The sequence below is a fragment of the Mastigoproctus giganteus genome, chromosome 10 (assembly GCF_048544385.1).
Source record: "Mastigoproctus giganteus isolate SK-2022 chromosome 10, ASM4854438v1, whole genome shotgun sequence".
NCBI lineage: Eukaryota > Metazoa > Arthropoda > Arachnida > Uropygi > Thelyphonidae > Mastigoproctus > Mastigoproctus giganteus.
The window spans coordinates 97,276,873-97,295,190 of record NC_143584.1 but is presented as its reverse complement, the minus strand read 5'-3'; the positions used below and the strand labels follow the sequence as shown (position 1 = coordinate 97,295,190).

At 37.0% G+C, this 18,318-nt stretch overlaps 1 protein-coding gene across 1 annotated transcript in view; it reads right to left on the bottom strand.

Annotated features, from left to right (window-relative positions):
* Positions 1-18,318, bottom strand: part of LOC150079181 (intermembrane lipid transfer protein VPS13D-like) — a 160,720-nt gene that overhangs the window by 43,176 nt on the left and 99,226 nt on the right. Inside the window, exon 9 of the mRNA XM_090382984.1 lies at positions 16,728-17,021. Coding sequence (XP_090239110.1) covers positions 16,728-17,021 — 294 coding nt within the window. The remainder of the gene's footprint in view (positions 1-16,727; positions 17,022-18,318) is intronic.

Sequence of the window (18,318 nt, the reverse complement as noted above, 5' to 3'; positions counted from 1 at the left end):
GATTTGTCAGACTGCAAGTGGAAATGGACATTGTTAAGATTAAAATTGAGACCACGTATATTTGTGAAATGAATTAGGAAGTGCTTGGGAGGTTTAGATCTTTTCGCAGATAAGCTTGCTCTATTAGTTTGATAGTTCATGGTGTATGCAATAGTAAGAAAAAAGTGGGTGGGACATGCTGTATGAAGTAATGAAATTTTTGGATATGGCGTACATGTGGTAAGAATATACCCAGATCCTTGACTTAACGTGGCCTCGACAATGCTCCCCGCATACACACTACTCGGATTCCCTCCAGTCACTATCTGGCAGAGTAGAGGTAGCAAGATTATACACTAGCTGATCCGGAAGCCTCCTAGAGAGTTGCCAATAGGTTCGGTCCGGTGTACTAACTAGCGGCCAGCCTGCGAACACCGTTTTATAGCTGTACCCTCGAAATGTAAGGAATATTGGATCTCGCCACGACGTTCATCATAACCTCAAAAGTCATCAATCATACTGCATGATGGAAAAGATAGGGAAGGGTTGACCAGAACTTAGCTCTAGAGACTAAACATGGGTTCCACCACTTCAAGCCTCCAATAAGCAAAGTGGTGGTATTTCACCGGTTGATGAGAGTCATCTACCACCTAGTAAAAAAAAAGTAAAGTGCAGCCATTATCAACCCACTGCAGGATGGAAGCCTCCTCAACAATTCATGCTGAGGGAAATGGACCATAATCTGTCACGCTGGTCCAGTGCGGGTTGGCAGATCGACCGTATTCAGCAGTCAGGGGCTTGAACCCGGTCTACTCAAAGAACGTGTGCTACTGCACTCCTGCTCCTGCCCACTCGGCTACAGAGGCCGTTACCACCTAGTACTGCCTGGTAACATAGAGGGGCAGCGTTTCTCCATGTGGTGTGGGCGCCACACCTCGACCCCTGCTTACGTTGGTTCACACTTGGGTGGTCACCCACCATGTACGTGTGCATGGAGGTTATACCCAGAATTACCAACAGCCTCACCATCGTGAAGGTGCAAGCAGAGGATTTGGCTGTCACAGACCGTCCGGACTTCGCCGAAATTGGGCCCACTTGACTTGAGTGTCACCCAAATATCAGTTCCATCAGCGTTTTAGACTCCCAGGTAGCAAGTACAGCTTGTCTGGCATATCTGAGAGAATGTCTGTGACAACTTTAAGGACCAGCTTAAAGATTTAATTACCATCAGGGGTAAAGGAAAGGGTTTTTGCTTCCGTAAAGGTGAGTACAGTGGTCTCAGAAAGTTTTTAAATTCTGTACAGTGGAATCAACTGATGTTGTTACCAACAGTAAATTCTAGGTGGGAAGCATTCAAGGAATTAATCGTGGATGCTACTAAAAGTTTCATACCTGTTAAGAAATATTATTCAAGGTTTAGATGTTTAACTGTAAGTGGCTGTGAACAGTGCGCACGCTGTGGAGGACCGTTTCCTGCAAGCAGATAGAGATGTCTGAGGCGAGTGTGAACTATATGAGTTCTGGCTAAGATTACTTCTTCTTTTCTATTTTTATGAAGCCTAGAAATCCATAATTGTGGTTCAGGTTTTATTTGAAATAGTCTGTTATTTGTTTGCATTTTCCACAGAAGTGTCCATTGTTCCATAGATATTCTTCATATATTATGTCTATAATCAGGATATGGGACTAGGTCATTTGTTGAGGATATGTTGGAAGTATGCTTTGCAGCATTATCTGCACATTCATTTCCTGGAATACCACTGTGGCCAAGGATCCATGAAAAGATAACAGTTTTCTGATGCTCATGAAGATGCATCAGCTTGTGTTTTATGAGATTTAATAAAGGATTGTTAGATGGGGAAGTGCTTTTCAAAGCTAAAAGATCACTCTGTGAATCAGTATATATTATACTTTTATTTATTGACAGCAGTGAGATGTTTTTCAGAGCATGCTTAATGGCATGGAGCTCAGCAGTGTAGCTGCTGCATTTGGTTGGAAGTGAAATTGAAACAATTGTATTAGGGAATACAGCAGCTGCACCCACTTGATTGTTGAACTTTGAACCACCAGTATAGATCTTGGTAAAGTGGGGGATACTTTTGTGAGTGAGCAAAATGTAGTTGTTGGATGTTAATATTTGCTATAGAATCTTTACCCCATTTCTCAAAGTATTCATCAGAAGAAAGTGTGAAGTTAGTCCACGGGATATCCGGATCTTTTGATTCTCTGAGGATATTATCAAGCTGAATGTTCCAGTTTTCTGTTAGATTCTGCAGCCTGATACCAGTAGGCTGAATTGTTCTAGGTTTATTTGCATAATAGGTTTTCCACTGAGGGTCATGCAACAGTGGCCAAACAGGATGAGTAGGCAGGCTTTTAATTTTAGCTGAGTAGTTTATCAGCAACATCTTTCTTCTGAACCTAAGTAAAGGTTCGTGAGCCTTAGCATAAAGACTTTGAACTGGTGATGTTCTGTATGCACCTAGGGTTATCCTAAGAGAAGAGTGTTGGATGGGTGCAAGACGGGCCAAGATGCTCTCCCTAGCTGAGTCATAAACACATGCTCCATAGTCTAGCCGAGATCTAATTAGAGATTTATATAAGTGGAGCACGGTATAACGATCAGCACCCAAAGATGTACTGGAGATGACCTGGAGTATATTCATTTTCTTTGTGCGAGTGGTTCTTAGATATTTGATGTTCTCCTGGAAGTTTAACTTCTTATCAAAAATTAGCCATAGGAGGCGAATACTGTTCACAATTGGTAGAGGATGATTGGCCAAGTGCAACTCAGGTTCAGGATGCATTCTGCGCTTGGTGCAGAAATGTATGGCTGCAGAAGTGCGGCTTGACAGTTTGTATCCATTTTGTGCCATCCATAATTCAATGTTATTAATGGATATTTGTAGATGCCTCTCAATATAGTTCATATTCTGGGAATGTTAGGATATGGTAAGATCATCTGCATAGAGATATGAGTCAACACTGTTTGGAATGCTGTTTGTGATGTTATTTATTCATATTGCAAACATAGTGGCACTAAGAACAAAGCCTTGTGGGACTCCTTCTTCTTGTATTTATATTTGAGATAAAACCTGCTGATACCTAACTTGGAAAGATCTGTGCTGAAGGAAGCTTTGAATAAAATATGGTAAATGGCCTCTCATATGAAAAAAATGGAGATCTTTTAGGATACCATAATACCATGTGTTATCAAAGGCCTTCTCTATCGTGGCATATCATGAAAAGTTGTTGATTTCTGATGAATGCATTTCTTATGTTGGATTCGGCTTTGGTCATGATCTGTTCTTCCAAAAGCTAAACTGATTATTACTGATTATGTTTTGGGATTCAAGGTAATAGGCGAGTCGATGGTGAACCATTTTTCCAAAGCCTTACTCAGGCAGCTGGTTAGAGAAATTGGTCTATAGTTGTTAGGAATCGAATGATCATTTCAGGTTTAGGTATGGCTATTACATAAAAATGTCGCCAGGAAGTAGCAAATATATGTTCTGAGAATATCCTATTGTAAAAAGTTTAGCAATGAAGATGATAGTGATTTCCGATTGAGGTGCTGAATCATTATATTATAGAGTCCATCTATAGAGCTATTTCTTGAGGTATATATGGATTCTTCCAGTTCAGATATTGTGAGTGGCTGGTTAAAGGTAAAGGATATGTAGCTTTGAAATTCAGTTTCCTCTTCTCAAGCTTCAGATTTAATTTTTTGAAAAGATGGTTGATATGCAGTTGAGGCGGCCAATTCACAGAACACAGTTCCTAAGGCATTGGCAATTTCCTCAGCAGATGAGATCTCCTTCCCATTCCAATTAATAATAGGAGAAGTCAAAATATGATATTTACCATTTAGTTTCTTTATTTTTTCCCAGATTATTCGGGTATCAGTATCTTTGTTGATTTGATTGATTGAACTATATTGTCTCGGCCTCTTGAAGTTAATAAGGTTAGCAGTGGTGGGGTGTTTGTGAAAGGTGTTCCATGCTGCGCTTTTTTCTCTTTGTTACAATCGCCATTCCACCAGTGATTGTTATGCCGATGGTTTCTTATTTGAGACTGTGGGATGCATCTGCATTGTGATATGATCGGTGACAGTGTCAATAGCAGAAGACTCTATGATGTCAGCATCAAAAGATACATGACAGGTAAATTTTGTCCATTATGCTTTGGAAATTCTCCATTTTGTTTTGGTTTCTGTTTGTTTGGAATGGGTAGTTTGAATACTATATATCAGTGGATAGTGGTCACTGTTTAAAGCAGTGGTTTTCAACCGGGGTGCTGCGGCACCATAAGGTGCCGCAACAATATTCCAGGGGTGCCAATTTGGGTTTAAGTTACTTAAACTTATTATTATTTTTTAATTTATATATTTAATTTATATATTTGTTTCATTATAAAAAGGTGTACAGTATCTTTTTAATTTTGTGGTGATTTAAAATTGATGTTTACACTAGTAATTTGTATTATGAAATGTATTTTTTATAATTACATTATTATAATAAATATCATATAACATATATATTTTTTAATATTATATATATATATATATATATATATATATATATATATATATATATATATATTTAAATCATGGCTTAAAAGTTTAACATAAAATAAGAAAATAAATAAATAAATATTAATCTATCATTAGAGGCAGCAAAATGCACATCCTCCACATGAAGCCCAGATATATCCAATAATTCAAAATTAAACAAAATAAAATAAAACGTAAGCCAGTAGTATAGCAAAAAATGTAGAGCGAAAAATTAACATAAAAATAACGTAAAATAAAATGTTTTATTTTATTTTGAATTATTGGAGATTATATATATATATATATATATATATATATAGCATCCATAAAATTACTGAGTTTAGGTTGTAAAGATGTAAAATTATAGTTAAAGTGTAATATATAGAACACCCAATTAATGCCATCAAACGATCGAACATTACATCGGACGTTATGTATATACTAAATAGATACGTTATAGTGTAAAGTAAATATCTTTAAAGTTTGAAAATCCATATAGCCATAGTCCTGCCATATCTCCAGTATACATGAAAACCAAAATATAAATCATATTAAGTAAATTAATAAAATAATAAAATAATAAGCCCAACACAGGAAAAATATTTTGCAAGGAACTTTGTCGAGGGCTAAACCCTTACAAAATAACCAACCCATGCTAGACTGAGCCATCGGTTTCTGTTATCATCTGCCTGTATACTAAAGCCAAAATTATATAATAGTGGAAATGTGGAATAATTTAGTATAACATTAACGTAAGATTTGAGACAAATGTAAGTCTAGAATGCCAAAACAACAAGTGTCGTACCGTAATACATAACAACAATTTATAAATGATACAGGCTGGATGATATTTAGCCCGACCGATCGCTACCACATTATAAGCACAACTGAGTAATTATTAAAATTTTTTGCTGCACACAATTTAGCATAAAATTTTGCAGAAAATAGCTAATAAAGCTAACCGAAGGAGAACGGAAAAATGTATAGTATAGCAATAGTACCTCACTCCCCCTCGAATTACTCTAATAGTTCGCGAGGTATGAAAAATAAGGCAAGAGGAAAGCTAAAAGCAAAAAGAAAGAAAAGGTCAATTTATCGATAGTACATCGGATATTAACCGGGAGCGTAACTTCCCGACCCTAAAAGTAGGGATCCTGGTTAGGTAGTAAAGGCCTGTAAAAATATATCAATCGAATAAAAAGAAAAAGAAGAAAAAGAAAAAGGAAAAAACGGAATGGCTAATTCCTAATAAAGTTTACTTTAAGTAGGACATAAATAATGTCAGATAAAGTCAAATTGTCAGTAATGCTAAGAGAACGAAAGACGGAACCTGTCAGATAAGGTCGAATTGTCAGTAATGCTTAGAGAACAAAAGAGGGGACATGGTAAAAACCCCGTAAGGAATCTACCAAGCATACTTTACCGTAGCCCAAGGCGGGAAAAACAAAACGCCTGCAGCAACCTCACTAGACTTATATAACTACAAAGCGTCATGCGCCACCTAAGATTTGTCAAGAATTAGCCGGTGTTTTTTGGATGAACAAAAGCATAATAGCGCCCTCTATAATAGAGAAAACAAAACCAATAATACTCAGATGTAGAAGAGAAATCCTAGTATAATATAGAATTCATTCCTACTGTAAAGAACCCATATAGGTACCACTTTTCTAAGGCGTAAGCTATATATAGCGAGTTCAAAACAGCAGTCCCTAGTATGTACATGTATATACAAAGGCTAATTAGTACACCACTCGCTATATCTATACCCTATATTAAAAAACAATAATGATTACATTAAGACCACGGCAATATCCAAAATGTATATAACAGTTTAATAAACTGCCTGCCTAATATTTTCGATAATTTCCAACTGGTTTAAATTATCGTGGTACTTTTTTAGTGCTATGGATAAAGCAGTACTCATATGTTTCAAAATGAAATTATATGGGAAACCGTTATCCAATAATTTATGCTTAAGATCGATAAGCGCATATATAACATCACTTTTATTATTACAAATATATACTCTTCTGATAGTTTGTGTCACTATAATGTTTTTAAGTATACGTACAGAGATATTAGTACCCCAACGGGTTAAGTCTATAGTTTTGAAATTGAATTCTTTGCGTTTGTCAAATAGCTTGGTAGATAGTGTATTATTATTAATCTGAATATCTATGTCCAGATATGCTACTTTAAAAGGGTCACCGTTGTTAGTGACTTCTAGAACCAACTCCTGCGGGTAGTGTTTAACCGCCTCTGTAAGAAAGCTAGTATTGTTGAACACAATTAGGTCATCAATATATCTGAACATATGGATATCTTTAACAAAGTTGTTTTCAAAATGATGCAGATATAAGTTGGCGATGAGACACGAGCTACTCGCCCCCATGGCAATGCCAGCATGCTGTATGAAAATATTACTACCATTATAAATATAGCTGTTGGAAATACAAAGATTAATCAAGTTATCCCAATAATTACGTTGCAGGGTAAAATTTGGCTATATTCTGTAAAATAATTATTTAACACCAATTTTAGACTATCATGTGGGATGCTAGTAAATAAATTTTTGAAATCATATGTATTTATATGTTTGATGCTTATTACGGTACGACACTTGTTGTTTTGGCATTCTAGACTTACATTTGTCTCAAATCTTACGTTAATGTTATACTAAATTATTCCACATTTCCACTATTATATAATTTTGGCTTTAGTATACAGGCAGATGATAACAGAAACCGATGGCTCAGTCTAGCATGGGTTGGTTATTTTGTAAGGGTTTAGCCCTCGACAAAGTTCCTTGCAAAATATTTTTCCTGTGTTGGGCTTATTATTTTATTATTTTATTAATTTACTTAATATGATTTATATTTTGGTTTTCATGTATACTGAGATATGGCAGGACTATGGCTATATGGATTTTCAAACTTTAAAGATATTTACTTTACACTATAACGTATCTATTTAGTATATATATATATATATATATATATATAGAGAGAGAGAGAGAGAGAGAGAGAGAGAGAGACAGAGAGAGAGAGAGAGAGAGAGAGAGAGAGAGAGAATCGGATCTAACAGAAAAAAAAAATGAGTAGGGGGTGGCGCTATTAAAAAAAAAGGTTGAAAGCCACTGGTTTAGAGGATTGTCGTGTACTGCTCACTCTACAGTTGGAAAGATGATCCGAGAGCAAATTGAGAGATTTATTGCAGTAGTTGACACAGTAGGAAAATGGATGTAAGTCGGTAAGCCAGAATTTAACAGTGTTAGATTCTCTCTGTCAAGTAACATTTCAATAAGCTCACCACATCCATCTGAGACCAGAGAATCCCATAATGGATGATGTCCATTAAAATCTCCTAATAAACAAATAGGAGATGGTAATTGAGAAATAAGATTTTCCAGTTGATGAATTTTATATGATGTAATGGGGGGGATCATGCGCTTCAATGTAAAGACTTTGGATCAGAGAAGTATTCAAAGTTCCAAGCGCTGGATGACTTTCAGCTGTTGCAAAGTACTGCTTCTGGCAGAGTCATAAACTGGACAACCATAGTCTAGGCGTGAATGGATTAAAGTTTTGTAAAGATGCAGTGAAGTATATCAATCAGCTCCCCAAGACATGGATGAGATCGACTGAAGTATCTTCAAATGCTTTATACAAATATTTTGTAAATGAGTGAGGTGAGCTTGGAAATTAAGCTTTTTATCTATCAGTCCAAGAAATCTAACAGTGGTAACAAGCAGTATTGGAGTATGGTTTATTTGCAAATCAGGATCAGGATGGAGGGCCCAATGCTTGCAAAAGTGAGTGGCAATGCATTTCTTTTCTGATAGCCAGTAACTATTTCGTAAAGTCCAGAATTCTATTGTAGTTATGGTAAGTTGGAGCTGCCATTTGATGGTATTGATACTTTGAGACTGAAAGGAAATGGTAAGATCGTCTGCACACGTATAGGTTTCAACTGTTTTTGGGATTTCTTTCGTCATGCTGCTAACTCAGATTGCAAAAAAGTGTCGAACTAAGTACTGATCCCTGCAGGACTCCTTCTTCCTGAATGTGAGAAGCAGAGAGTAAGTTTTTATATTGTACCTGAAAAGAGCACAACTGCAGGAAATTTTGAATTATTTTAGGCAAATGGTCCCTAAGTCCCAGATGGTAAAGATCCTTAATGATACCAGGTAGTGTCAAATGCCTTTTCAAGATCTATTTTGACCATAACTAGATGTTGTTTCCTGACAAAAGGCATTTCAGATATGAGATTCAGCCTTGATGAGCACGTCTAGGGTTGATCTGTTTTCCGAAAGCCATACTGATTATCTGGTAAGAGATTCTGTAACTCCAGGATCCAAGTGAGCCTTGAATGTACCATATTTTCAAAAGTTTTTCTCAAGCAGCTCGTGAGAGATACAGGTCTATAATTTTGAACCAGGGAAGGATCTTTACATGGTTTTGGTATGGCAATAATGAATGGCGCAAGGAAGAAGGATAGGCATTTTTGGAGAAGATCTGATTGTATAAAATCAGCAAGGTACACAAGTCCTTCTCAAGTAAATGCTTCATCATAATGTAATGAATACCATCTGGGCCTGTGGCACTGTTGGATGATCTATTTAATGATTCTTTGAGTTCTGTTAATGTAAAAGGTTGGTTGTATGGGAAGGAGCAGTGCGTGGAGAAGTTGATTTTATATCGAAGAATGCATAAGAAGCAGAGGAAATAATTGTGACAAATGATTCTGCTAATGCATTAGCAACTTCCTCAGGAGCAGACACGTTTTCCCTTTCCAGTGAAATATCAGAGAGGACAATCTTACAAATTTTCCATTTAGGGCCTGTTTTTTCCTCGATGTTTTTTCCTCCAGTGTCTTTTGTAATGGTTGAGGCAAAAGCAATCCACGAATCACATTTCACTTTCCGTATAATTTTTCTCTCTTTAGCTTTAAGTCTTTTATAAGTAATTAGGTTATTGGTGGTAGGATACTTGTGGAAATTATTCCAAGCACAGTTTTTCTCCATTTTGGCATGAAAGCAATCCGTATTCCACCAGTGATTTTGGTGAATGTGATATGGTTTGGATTTTGGAATAGAAGCATGGTCTGCAGTTAGAATCTGATGGTGATGTAAGTGGCAACATCTCCAATTATCAACTGTTTTTCAACATAAAGCCTGTCTAGAGATATTTGGGTGGAATAGTCATCCCAATTAGCCTCATTAAACTTCCAAGTGAATCTTTGATCAGGATTGGAGTTACCCGTTTGTAATGTGCAAATAATAGGTAAATGTCATTAAAGGAATCAGTTAACACTGACCATGTCGTGAAAGGAAAGTGAACAGATTGGTAAGTCAATTTCAGAAGTAGATCCTGTAGGTAGGTGGATATAGGTGGGAGAACCAGAGTTTAGTAAATTTAGATCATTATTATTCAAAAATTCTTCAATCAATTTGAGCCTTGCGTCCATTTTGGTGGATCCCCACAATGGGTAGTGGGCATTAAAATCACCTAAAACACAAATTGGCATTGGGAGTTGTTTAATGAGGTTATTGAGTTCTGAATGGGGAAATGGTATTGAGGGTGGAATATAAAAGGAAACAAGGGTAACTGAAACATCGGATGTGCTTGGACGGTGCGTTAGAAATAATAAGAATGTCTAATCCTCCATGGGCAGGAGACTCAGAGATCCTATCTTGTCTGTAGATGATATAATTTGAAAGTTTTGGTGAAACATGCGGTGACAAGAAAGTTTCCTGTATGCAACACCTATGGAGTTGAACTGAGAAAATAAATCCTTTAGGTCATCAGTATGACTGACTAGTCTTCTGCAATTCCATTGCATGATGTTGTGCCTCATTTTGGTTTAACCGAGGATGATTCTTCTGAATGTTTTTTGTACAAGGAGCATTTTTTGTATTCTTTTTTTGAGAAGGTGGGGCATTTGATATCCATAGTGCCATTCACATGAAGTTCTAGTATGGGTTCCTCATAATCTGAGAGTACATCTACTTCCATACTCTTTGTGGTTTTCTTGTGTCTTTAGGTTTCAATTTTTCATTAACATGCGAGACCGTTGGAGTGCCAGCTGGAATGCTAATTGGAGTGTTGGTTGCTTTACTGGTTTTAGTTTGAGGTGTGTCCTTTCCAGAGTTTGATAGTGTTGTTTTAACCCAGTTAGCTAGAGATGTGTTAGGGAGAGTATTGATACATCCGTTTGAGCTGATGTTGAATGGGTGCTTTGAGTGTGAGATACATAAGAACAACTGGGCATGGTCAACATAACTTGTCTGTGTGCCTCAGGATATGTCACTTTATGTTTTATTTTATATTTTTGAATTTTCTTGTCTATTTTCCACATTTCGCAAGATTTAGAAAAGGCTGGGCGATTTCCTTTGCAGTTGGGGCAAACAGGAGTTGAGGCTGAACAGTCTGCTTGAGCATGCTCCTTGGAACCACAAATAGGACAAATGGCATCACCTCTACATGCCTGCTGGGAATGTCCATATTTCTGACACTTAAAACAATGAATGGGATTAGGAATATAAGGCTGAATTCGGGAGTTTAAATAGCCAGATTTTACTGAGGATCTGTGAAATCTGTGGTGCTGAAAGTTAAAATGACGGATAGTTGGGGCAAGATTTCCATCTTTTTTAGCCATTATGCGTTTGGTGCTGGTTACTTTTTGATTACTCAGTTCTTGAACTAATTCCTCTTCAGATACTGTAAGTAAGTCCCATTCAGTTATGATGTCTTTCGAGGAATTTAAGGTGTGTGGAGTAATAGATACTGGCAGCCCACCAAATGTTGTTGCTTTGAGCAGCCACTCAGAATGTTTGGAGTTGGCTGTTTCAATAAGGAGGTCTCCGGCAATGGATTCCAAATATCTCTGTATTACAAATGGTGACAATTTGCCCACAGGCTGAGTGGAGAGGGAATGTATTATGAGAAAATTTGGCATGTTGTTGCACCGCGCGTCTTTTCGAAGCCTTTTCGGTTGATTACAGTCATTATCAATGGATGTGTCTGGTCTGGAGCTTGAAGGCTCTAGAGGTGGATACTCGTTTGAATAGATGGTTACTCATTTTAGCCCTGGAGGATAACTTTTCCCCCAGGTTATCAGCCCCGCCACAAGGACGCAGGAGCAGTGCTGCTCAAAGGCCGAGCGGTTGAAGTGTTAGTTGATTAATAGATCTAGAAATATAAGAAAATAAAGAAAGGTGGTTTGTTTCCCTTCTGTGCTCTAACTTGTGACTTTCAAGTATAGAACAGGTTTTAAAGAAAGTCTGTTGATGTAAAGGTAGCAACTGAAAAAAAGAAATAACTTTAATCACTTATCAAGAGCACTCTATAAATAACAAGAATATCGCTTGGCCGCAAAAAACGCTTGGCATCCGGGGCCAAATGGTTGAATACCACACCTAATCAGGTGTATCCTTTTATGCTTACAGTTTATGCATCTGTTACCAATTATTTCCAGTAAGAAAGTGTGCCTGTCACACTGCATAAATCATTTGGGAAATAATTCCCGAATGATTTATGGCCTGATTTTAGATATTCTGTTGCACAGGGAAGACATCTGTGTAAATTGGAGCAGTACGGCATTAAGGACGAGTTGCTACAATGGATAAAAGGATGGTAGGGTGGGAAAAGACAGAGAGTGGTAATCAAGTGGTATTGAATTTTATTTATTTTTGTCTTTACACTTTTTACTTTTAATAATAAAATTCAGGCAGCATAACACAGCTCTTCGTGGACTAATGTCATTAGTGGTGTCCCCCAGGGTTCAATGTTGGATCCACTGTTGTTTTGTATATTTATCAATGATATTGATGAAGGTATATCAAGCTTAATGTCAAAGTTTGCAGATGATACAAATGTTGGCAGGGTTTTTAAATAAGAGTAAAGATGGTATGCTGCTGCAATGGAGTTCCCTAAGGTTCAGTGTTGGGCCTGTTGTTGTTTTCAGTATTTATTAATGATATTGATGAAGGTATATCATGTTTAATGTCCAAGTTTCCAGATATGAAAGTTGGCAGTATTGTTAATGACAGTACAGTATACTACTGAAGCAGGATCTAGAAAAGTCGAGCAGATGGGCTGAGAGGTGGCAACTGATGTTTAACATTGACAAATATAAAGTACTATATATGGGTAGGAGTGACCCAAGAGTAACATACCAACTGTGTGGTACTAAACTCAGGTAGTGGAGAATGAACAAGACCTGGGGGTAACTGTGCAGTCAGATATGAAGTTTTCTGACAGTGCAGGCAGGTGCAAGAGTAGCTCATGGTGTCTTGTCAATGATATACAGGAATTTTGCTAGCAGGGATAAGCAGATGATTATCCCATTGTAAAAGGCAATGGTCAGGCCCCACCTTCAATACTGCATACAGGTCTGGAGGCCTAATTTTAGGAAGGATGTAGAGCTGCTGGAACAAGTAGAGAAGTGCAACTAGATTGGCGAATGGAACAAAGGGTTGCTCTTACGAAGAAAGGGATAAAGTTCTGCAAATTGCAGTGTCTGGAGACTAGACACTTGCGAGGTGATCTGATTGAGGTGTATAAGACCTTGAATGGTTAGAACAAGTTCAATACTGATGGGATTCTTACTCTTGCCCAGATTACTTGCCTGAGGGAACATAAATTCAAATAGAGGAAGGACAGTTATAGAACAGATGTGTGGAAATTTTCCTTTAGCCAGCGGGTGGTTGATTGCTGGAATAAACTTCCATCTGTCGTTGAAGTTGGCAAGCTTAAATAAATTCAAGGCAGAACAAGACAAACATTTGGAGTGAATGGATGGGGGAAATGGAAAAGTTTTTTTTTGGATAATGCTATTTAGGCATGCTTTGTTGCATCATATGCTAATGCTAACTTAAGACAATACAGGTAACTATAGACCTAATGACAGGGATGAGTATACTAAACAGCTATACAGAGTAACAGATTGGGCTAGCAAATCAAAATGTCTCATAATCGAGGACTTTAACTTTCCAGATGTTGACTTGATTTTTGTGGTTTAATCACTCACAGACTAGCAAGACTTTTGTGGATTTCTTGGATATCTGTTTTTCTACAGCAGCATGTTAGAGAGGCAAAACAAGAGGAATCACTACTTATAATCTTGATCTCATTATCAGCAGTGCTTTTTTCATGCATTAAAGTTCTGCAGCTAAAAGACCTACTGGGTGGCAGCAATTGCAGTGTAGTAATGTGGAATTTAATTAAAGACGTAAGTACTGTCAAGGGTAAAGGGAAAGACTTTTGCTTTTGTAAGGGTGACGACAGCAGTCTCAGACAATTTTTGAGGTGTCTCCGTAGCCAGGTTGGCAGGAGCAGCACACGCTTCTTGATTAGACCAGGTTTGAGCCCGTGACCATCAAATATGGAGGATGCAGAAAGGTCAGGAAATGACCACCGTATGTCCCTGGAGCAATATGGCCTTAGTTGCTAATGCTCCTGAAAACCAAATAACAAACACATAAATAACAAAATTTTTTAATACTGTTCAGTGGGACCAACTGGTGATGTTACCAACAGACAGCAAATTCTAAATGGGAAGTATTCAGGAAAGTAATCAAAGAAGTTACTAGGCTTTTCACAACAAAAAAGAAAAACTGTTCAAGGCTTAGACCTAAATAGATATCAGATGACCTACTGAGATATGTGACAGAGAAGAAAAGTGTATGGGAGGCATATAAATTATAAGGTGATACAGAACCCTTTGGTAGATATAAATTAGTCTGTAATCAAGTCACAAAGGAGGTTTGGCAAGCTAAGGCAGATTATGAGAATTCTCTGGCAAAGAAAAAACAAAAAGACTTCTATGCTTATATTAACAGCAGAAATAATGGTTTAATCGCATTGGGCCACTTGTGTATCAGTTAACTGTTGTTGACCCTGCTCTGGTTGCTGAAAAATGAATAGGTATTTTGCATCTACATTCACACATGAGCAATTCTTTAGGGAAGGGGATGCCAGAAGTTTATCAAACTCTGAAGAGCTAAATGACTGTGATAGCTGAAATGAAAGTGGAAGAGAAATTGTTGAAGATGGACATAAAAAAGGCACCTTGGGTGGATGGAATCTATCCAGTTATATTAAGGGAGGTAGCAAAGGAGGTAAGCAAACCCTTAGCCATAATTCTGAGAGCATCCTTGGATTCAGAGGAGGTTCCTATGTACTGTAGATTTGTACAAATGTATCCCCAATTCATAAAGGGGAACGAAAGGCAGCATGAGTAATTACAGATCTATCAGCTTAACATCTGTTCCAGGGAAAATAATGGAATCACCGGTTAAAGAAGTAATGCACGATTATAGGCCACATCTTGAGTACTATATACAGGTCTGAAAGCCCCTCTTTTTAGGGAAGGACGTAGATCTGCTGGTACAGATGCAGAGAAGGGTAACCAGACTGGTGAAGGGGACAAGAGGATACTCCTACCTATAATGCACCCGTGGGGAGATCTGATTGAGTTGTTTAAAGTCTTGAATGGATTGAGGAGGGTAAATGTTAATGGGATTCTTCCATTTGCCGAGACTACACACGAGTGGGCATAAATTCAGTTTGAGGAAGGATGGTTGCAGGATAGATGTGTGGAAGTTTGCCTTCAGCCAGTGTGTGAAAGAGTAGACAAATTATTGGAGCATACAGATGGGTGAACTGCATAAGGGATTTTTTTTTTTTTTTTTTTTTTTTCAGCTGATGCTATATAACCTTGCTTTCTTGCATCAGTTGCCTTTACTATTACTTACTGTCCTTCACTGGCCTGCTCAATCACAGCTCTCACCAATCAAACATCTGTCAGATGAAGTGGAATGTGCTGTTTATGACAGGGTTCCACTGCTATCTGGTCTTAGAAAATTGTGGAATATGAACAAGTCCACATGTGCTGTGGAATCATCCCTGTGGAATGCTTTCAGAAGTTTAAGTTTGTGGAGAGAGAGAGAGAGGGAGAGAGTCCATGACCTGATGACATGAGGCTATTCTGAGGGCTTTTGGGGATGCTACTGGCTATTAGGTTGGTATAATTAATAAACTGGCTACTAAATGAATAACAGGGAAAAATAGGGAAGGAGGAAGAGAGAAATATGGAAACCAAGATCTCAGAAAACTTTGAATTTTTGTCATAGATTCATTGGTTGTCAGTGCAATTTCTGATCATGCCATGGAACCTTTATGATTGCTCAAGGACCATGAGGAAAACTGCTACAGACAAACAAATGCAAAGACAAATCCACTGTAAAACTGATACCTTCATGATCCTTAATGGTATAAAGTACTGTGTCAAGAAAGTACAAGTCAGAGCCTCATTATCATCTTATTTCAGCATTGAAAGCACCACCAATGAAAACACTTAAGTCTGATTGCAGCAGATGACTCTAATCAACCGGTGCAATACCACCACTTTGCTTTTGGAAGCTTGAAGTGGTGAAACCCATGTTTAGACTCTAGAGCAAAGTTTCTGGTATCCCCTGCCATCTTGTCACTCTCCTTCAACCTATGCACAATACTAAGTACTATAGGTTTTGATAACTTTCATGTTTGGGGGTTTTCATAAAACAAAAAAAAAAAAAAAAAAAAACTTTACCAACTGCCCTTTCATTCGGTGTTCCAGGCTTGCAGAACATCCCCTCCCCAACCACCATATAATCTGGAAAATTAGAACGACAAGAGAGAAGACAGACTTGGAGTGTTAATGCAGATAACCCTCATATTTTACCATTGTAATCTAGAAACGAGTGTGAGAGAGGGAAGTGAGGATATGTGTCCTGAGGATTAATCAGGACCTGATGCTCATGTTAAATAAGAAGTAATTAATAGAATTCACTGTAAGACTTATGAAAAACTTTTAGATTTTGCATATAGATGATCTAGCCCTGCAATTTAGCATACAATAAATTATATATAATTCTTAAGCAGAAGCAGAGTATCCATGAAATTAATCCAAACAGCATTTTTATGAGAGTCAAAATTTTATATTTATCATTCTGAAAAATTTCTTAAAGAAAAACAGAACAGCAGAAAACTTATCTTGCTGGGCAATAAAATATCTAGTATTACTCTGATTCTTAAATAAAAATTGCTATGATTAGTCACACATTTATCAGTGAAAAACTATTTACCAAAAAAAAAAAAGAAAAAAAAAAAAGTACTTTATATTTAAAACACTAAAATCAAAAAACACCTCTTACCTTAAATATTTCTGCTTTTATGTTAGGCATGTTGACTTTGTGACTAGTTAAATGAATTGCAGGAAGGTGCCGCTGTTGATCTTTTTTTCCTGGTGGAGTTAGGAAAAGGACAACCTGCTTTTCAGCATCTCTTAACTGATTATCAATTTGCATAGTTTTGACACTTCCATCCAGAGACTGATTAGTTGCTGATTTATTATACTCAAGAGTAATACTACAAAACATAATATATATTAGTTCTTCACTGAAGCTGTTAACAAGGGAAATTCCAAGGCCACATAAGCTGATGCATAACTGAAAATAATGAACAGATTCAAAATAAATGTTATGTCCTTTAAAATTACATATATTAGTACAGTTTTTTATTATTATTATTATTAAAATAAATTCAGGAGCTTCACCTTTAAATAAAGGGTAATATTTTTGAGACCCTCCTCTCTCTCTCAATTTTTTTTTTATTAATGAATGAGACATCTATAATGGGAAAACTGTTGAAAAATTTATTTAGAACTACTTTCTTTTAAAATATAAAAATAGAAAAGCCATCCTACTATGCAGGCAATTTGCTCATATGCAACTTAATTGCTCCCTGGCTCTGTTAGCAAACTATTTATCTCATATATGGCGAATAAGGTCAAAGTGGCAACACAAATATAGTCACTATGACACGATTTTCCAGTCAATTAATCACTTCGATGACTGATTTTATTCAGTGAAATTACTCTCATAGCTGCTTGGAAGTACCTGTCATGTATTGATGAGTGATATCTGACTGATTAATTAGAAAAGCATATTTCTCATAAACCTTCAGAATTTAGCAGTTCTCCAAAAGTCTGGCAGAAAAATGCATAAGCAAATGCCATGTGGATATATTAACATATATCATATGCAAATGCCATATGAATATATGCTAAACACCAAATTGGTACATTGACATTCTGATTGGCATTTGAAGCTTATAACAGTTTTACACCAAACATGAGATAAAAAAAAAATAACAACAAATGAACACTATATGTTTCAACAACAAATAACTTGTGAATGAATTTGGCAAAGTTCATTTACCCTGTGCAAAAACTGACAAAACAGATATTTGGATTAATTCAAATAAAAGCATTCGCATTTAGTAGAGCATATGATGCAAGAAAGCAAGCTTATACAGCATCATCCAAAAAAAACAAAAAAAACCCCTCCTTTTGCCATTCCATTCTCTCCAAATGTTTGTCTGGTTCTGCCTTGGATTTATTTAAGCTGTCCACTTCTACAATGACTTTGAAGTTTGTTCCTGAAATCAACCACCTACTGGCTAAAGGCAAATTTCTACACATCTATTCTACAACTGTCTTTTCTCAATTTGAATTTATGTCCCCTCAGACAATTCACCTTGGCAAGATGAAGAATCCCATCAGCATTGAGTATGCTCAAACCATTCAAGGCCTTGTACATCTCAACAGATCGCTTCGCAGGTGCCTACCCTCTAAACACTGAAATTTGCAAAACTTAAGCCTTTCTTCATAAGAGCAATCCCTTGTTCCATTCACTAATCTTTTTGCCCTTCTCTGTACTCATTCTAGCAGCTCTACATCCTTCC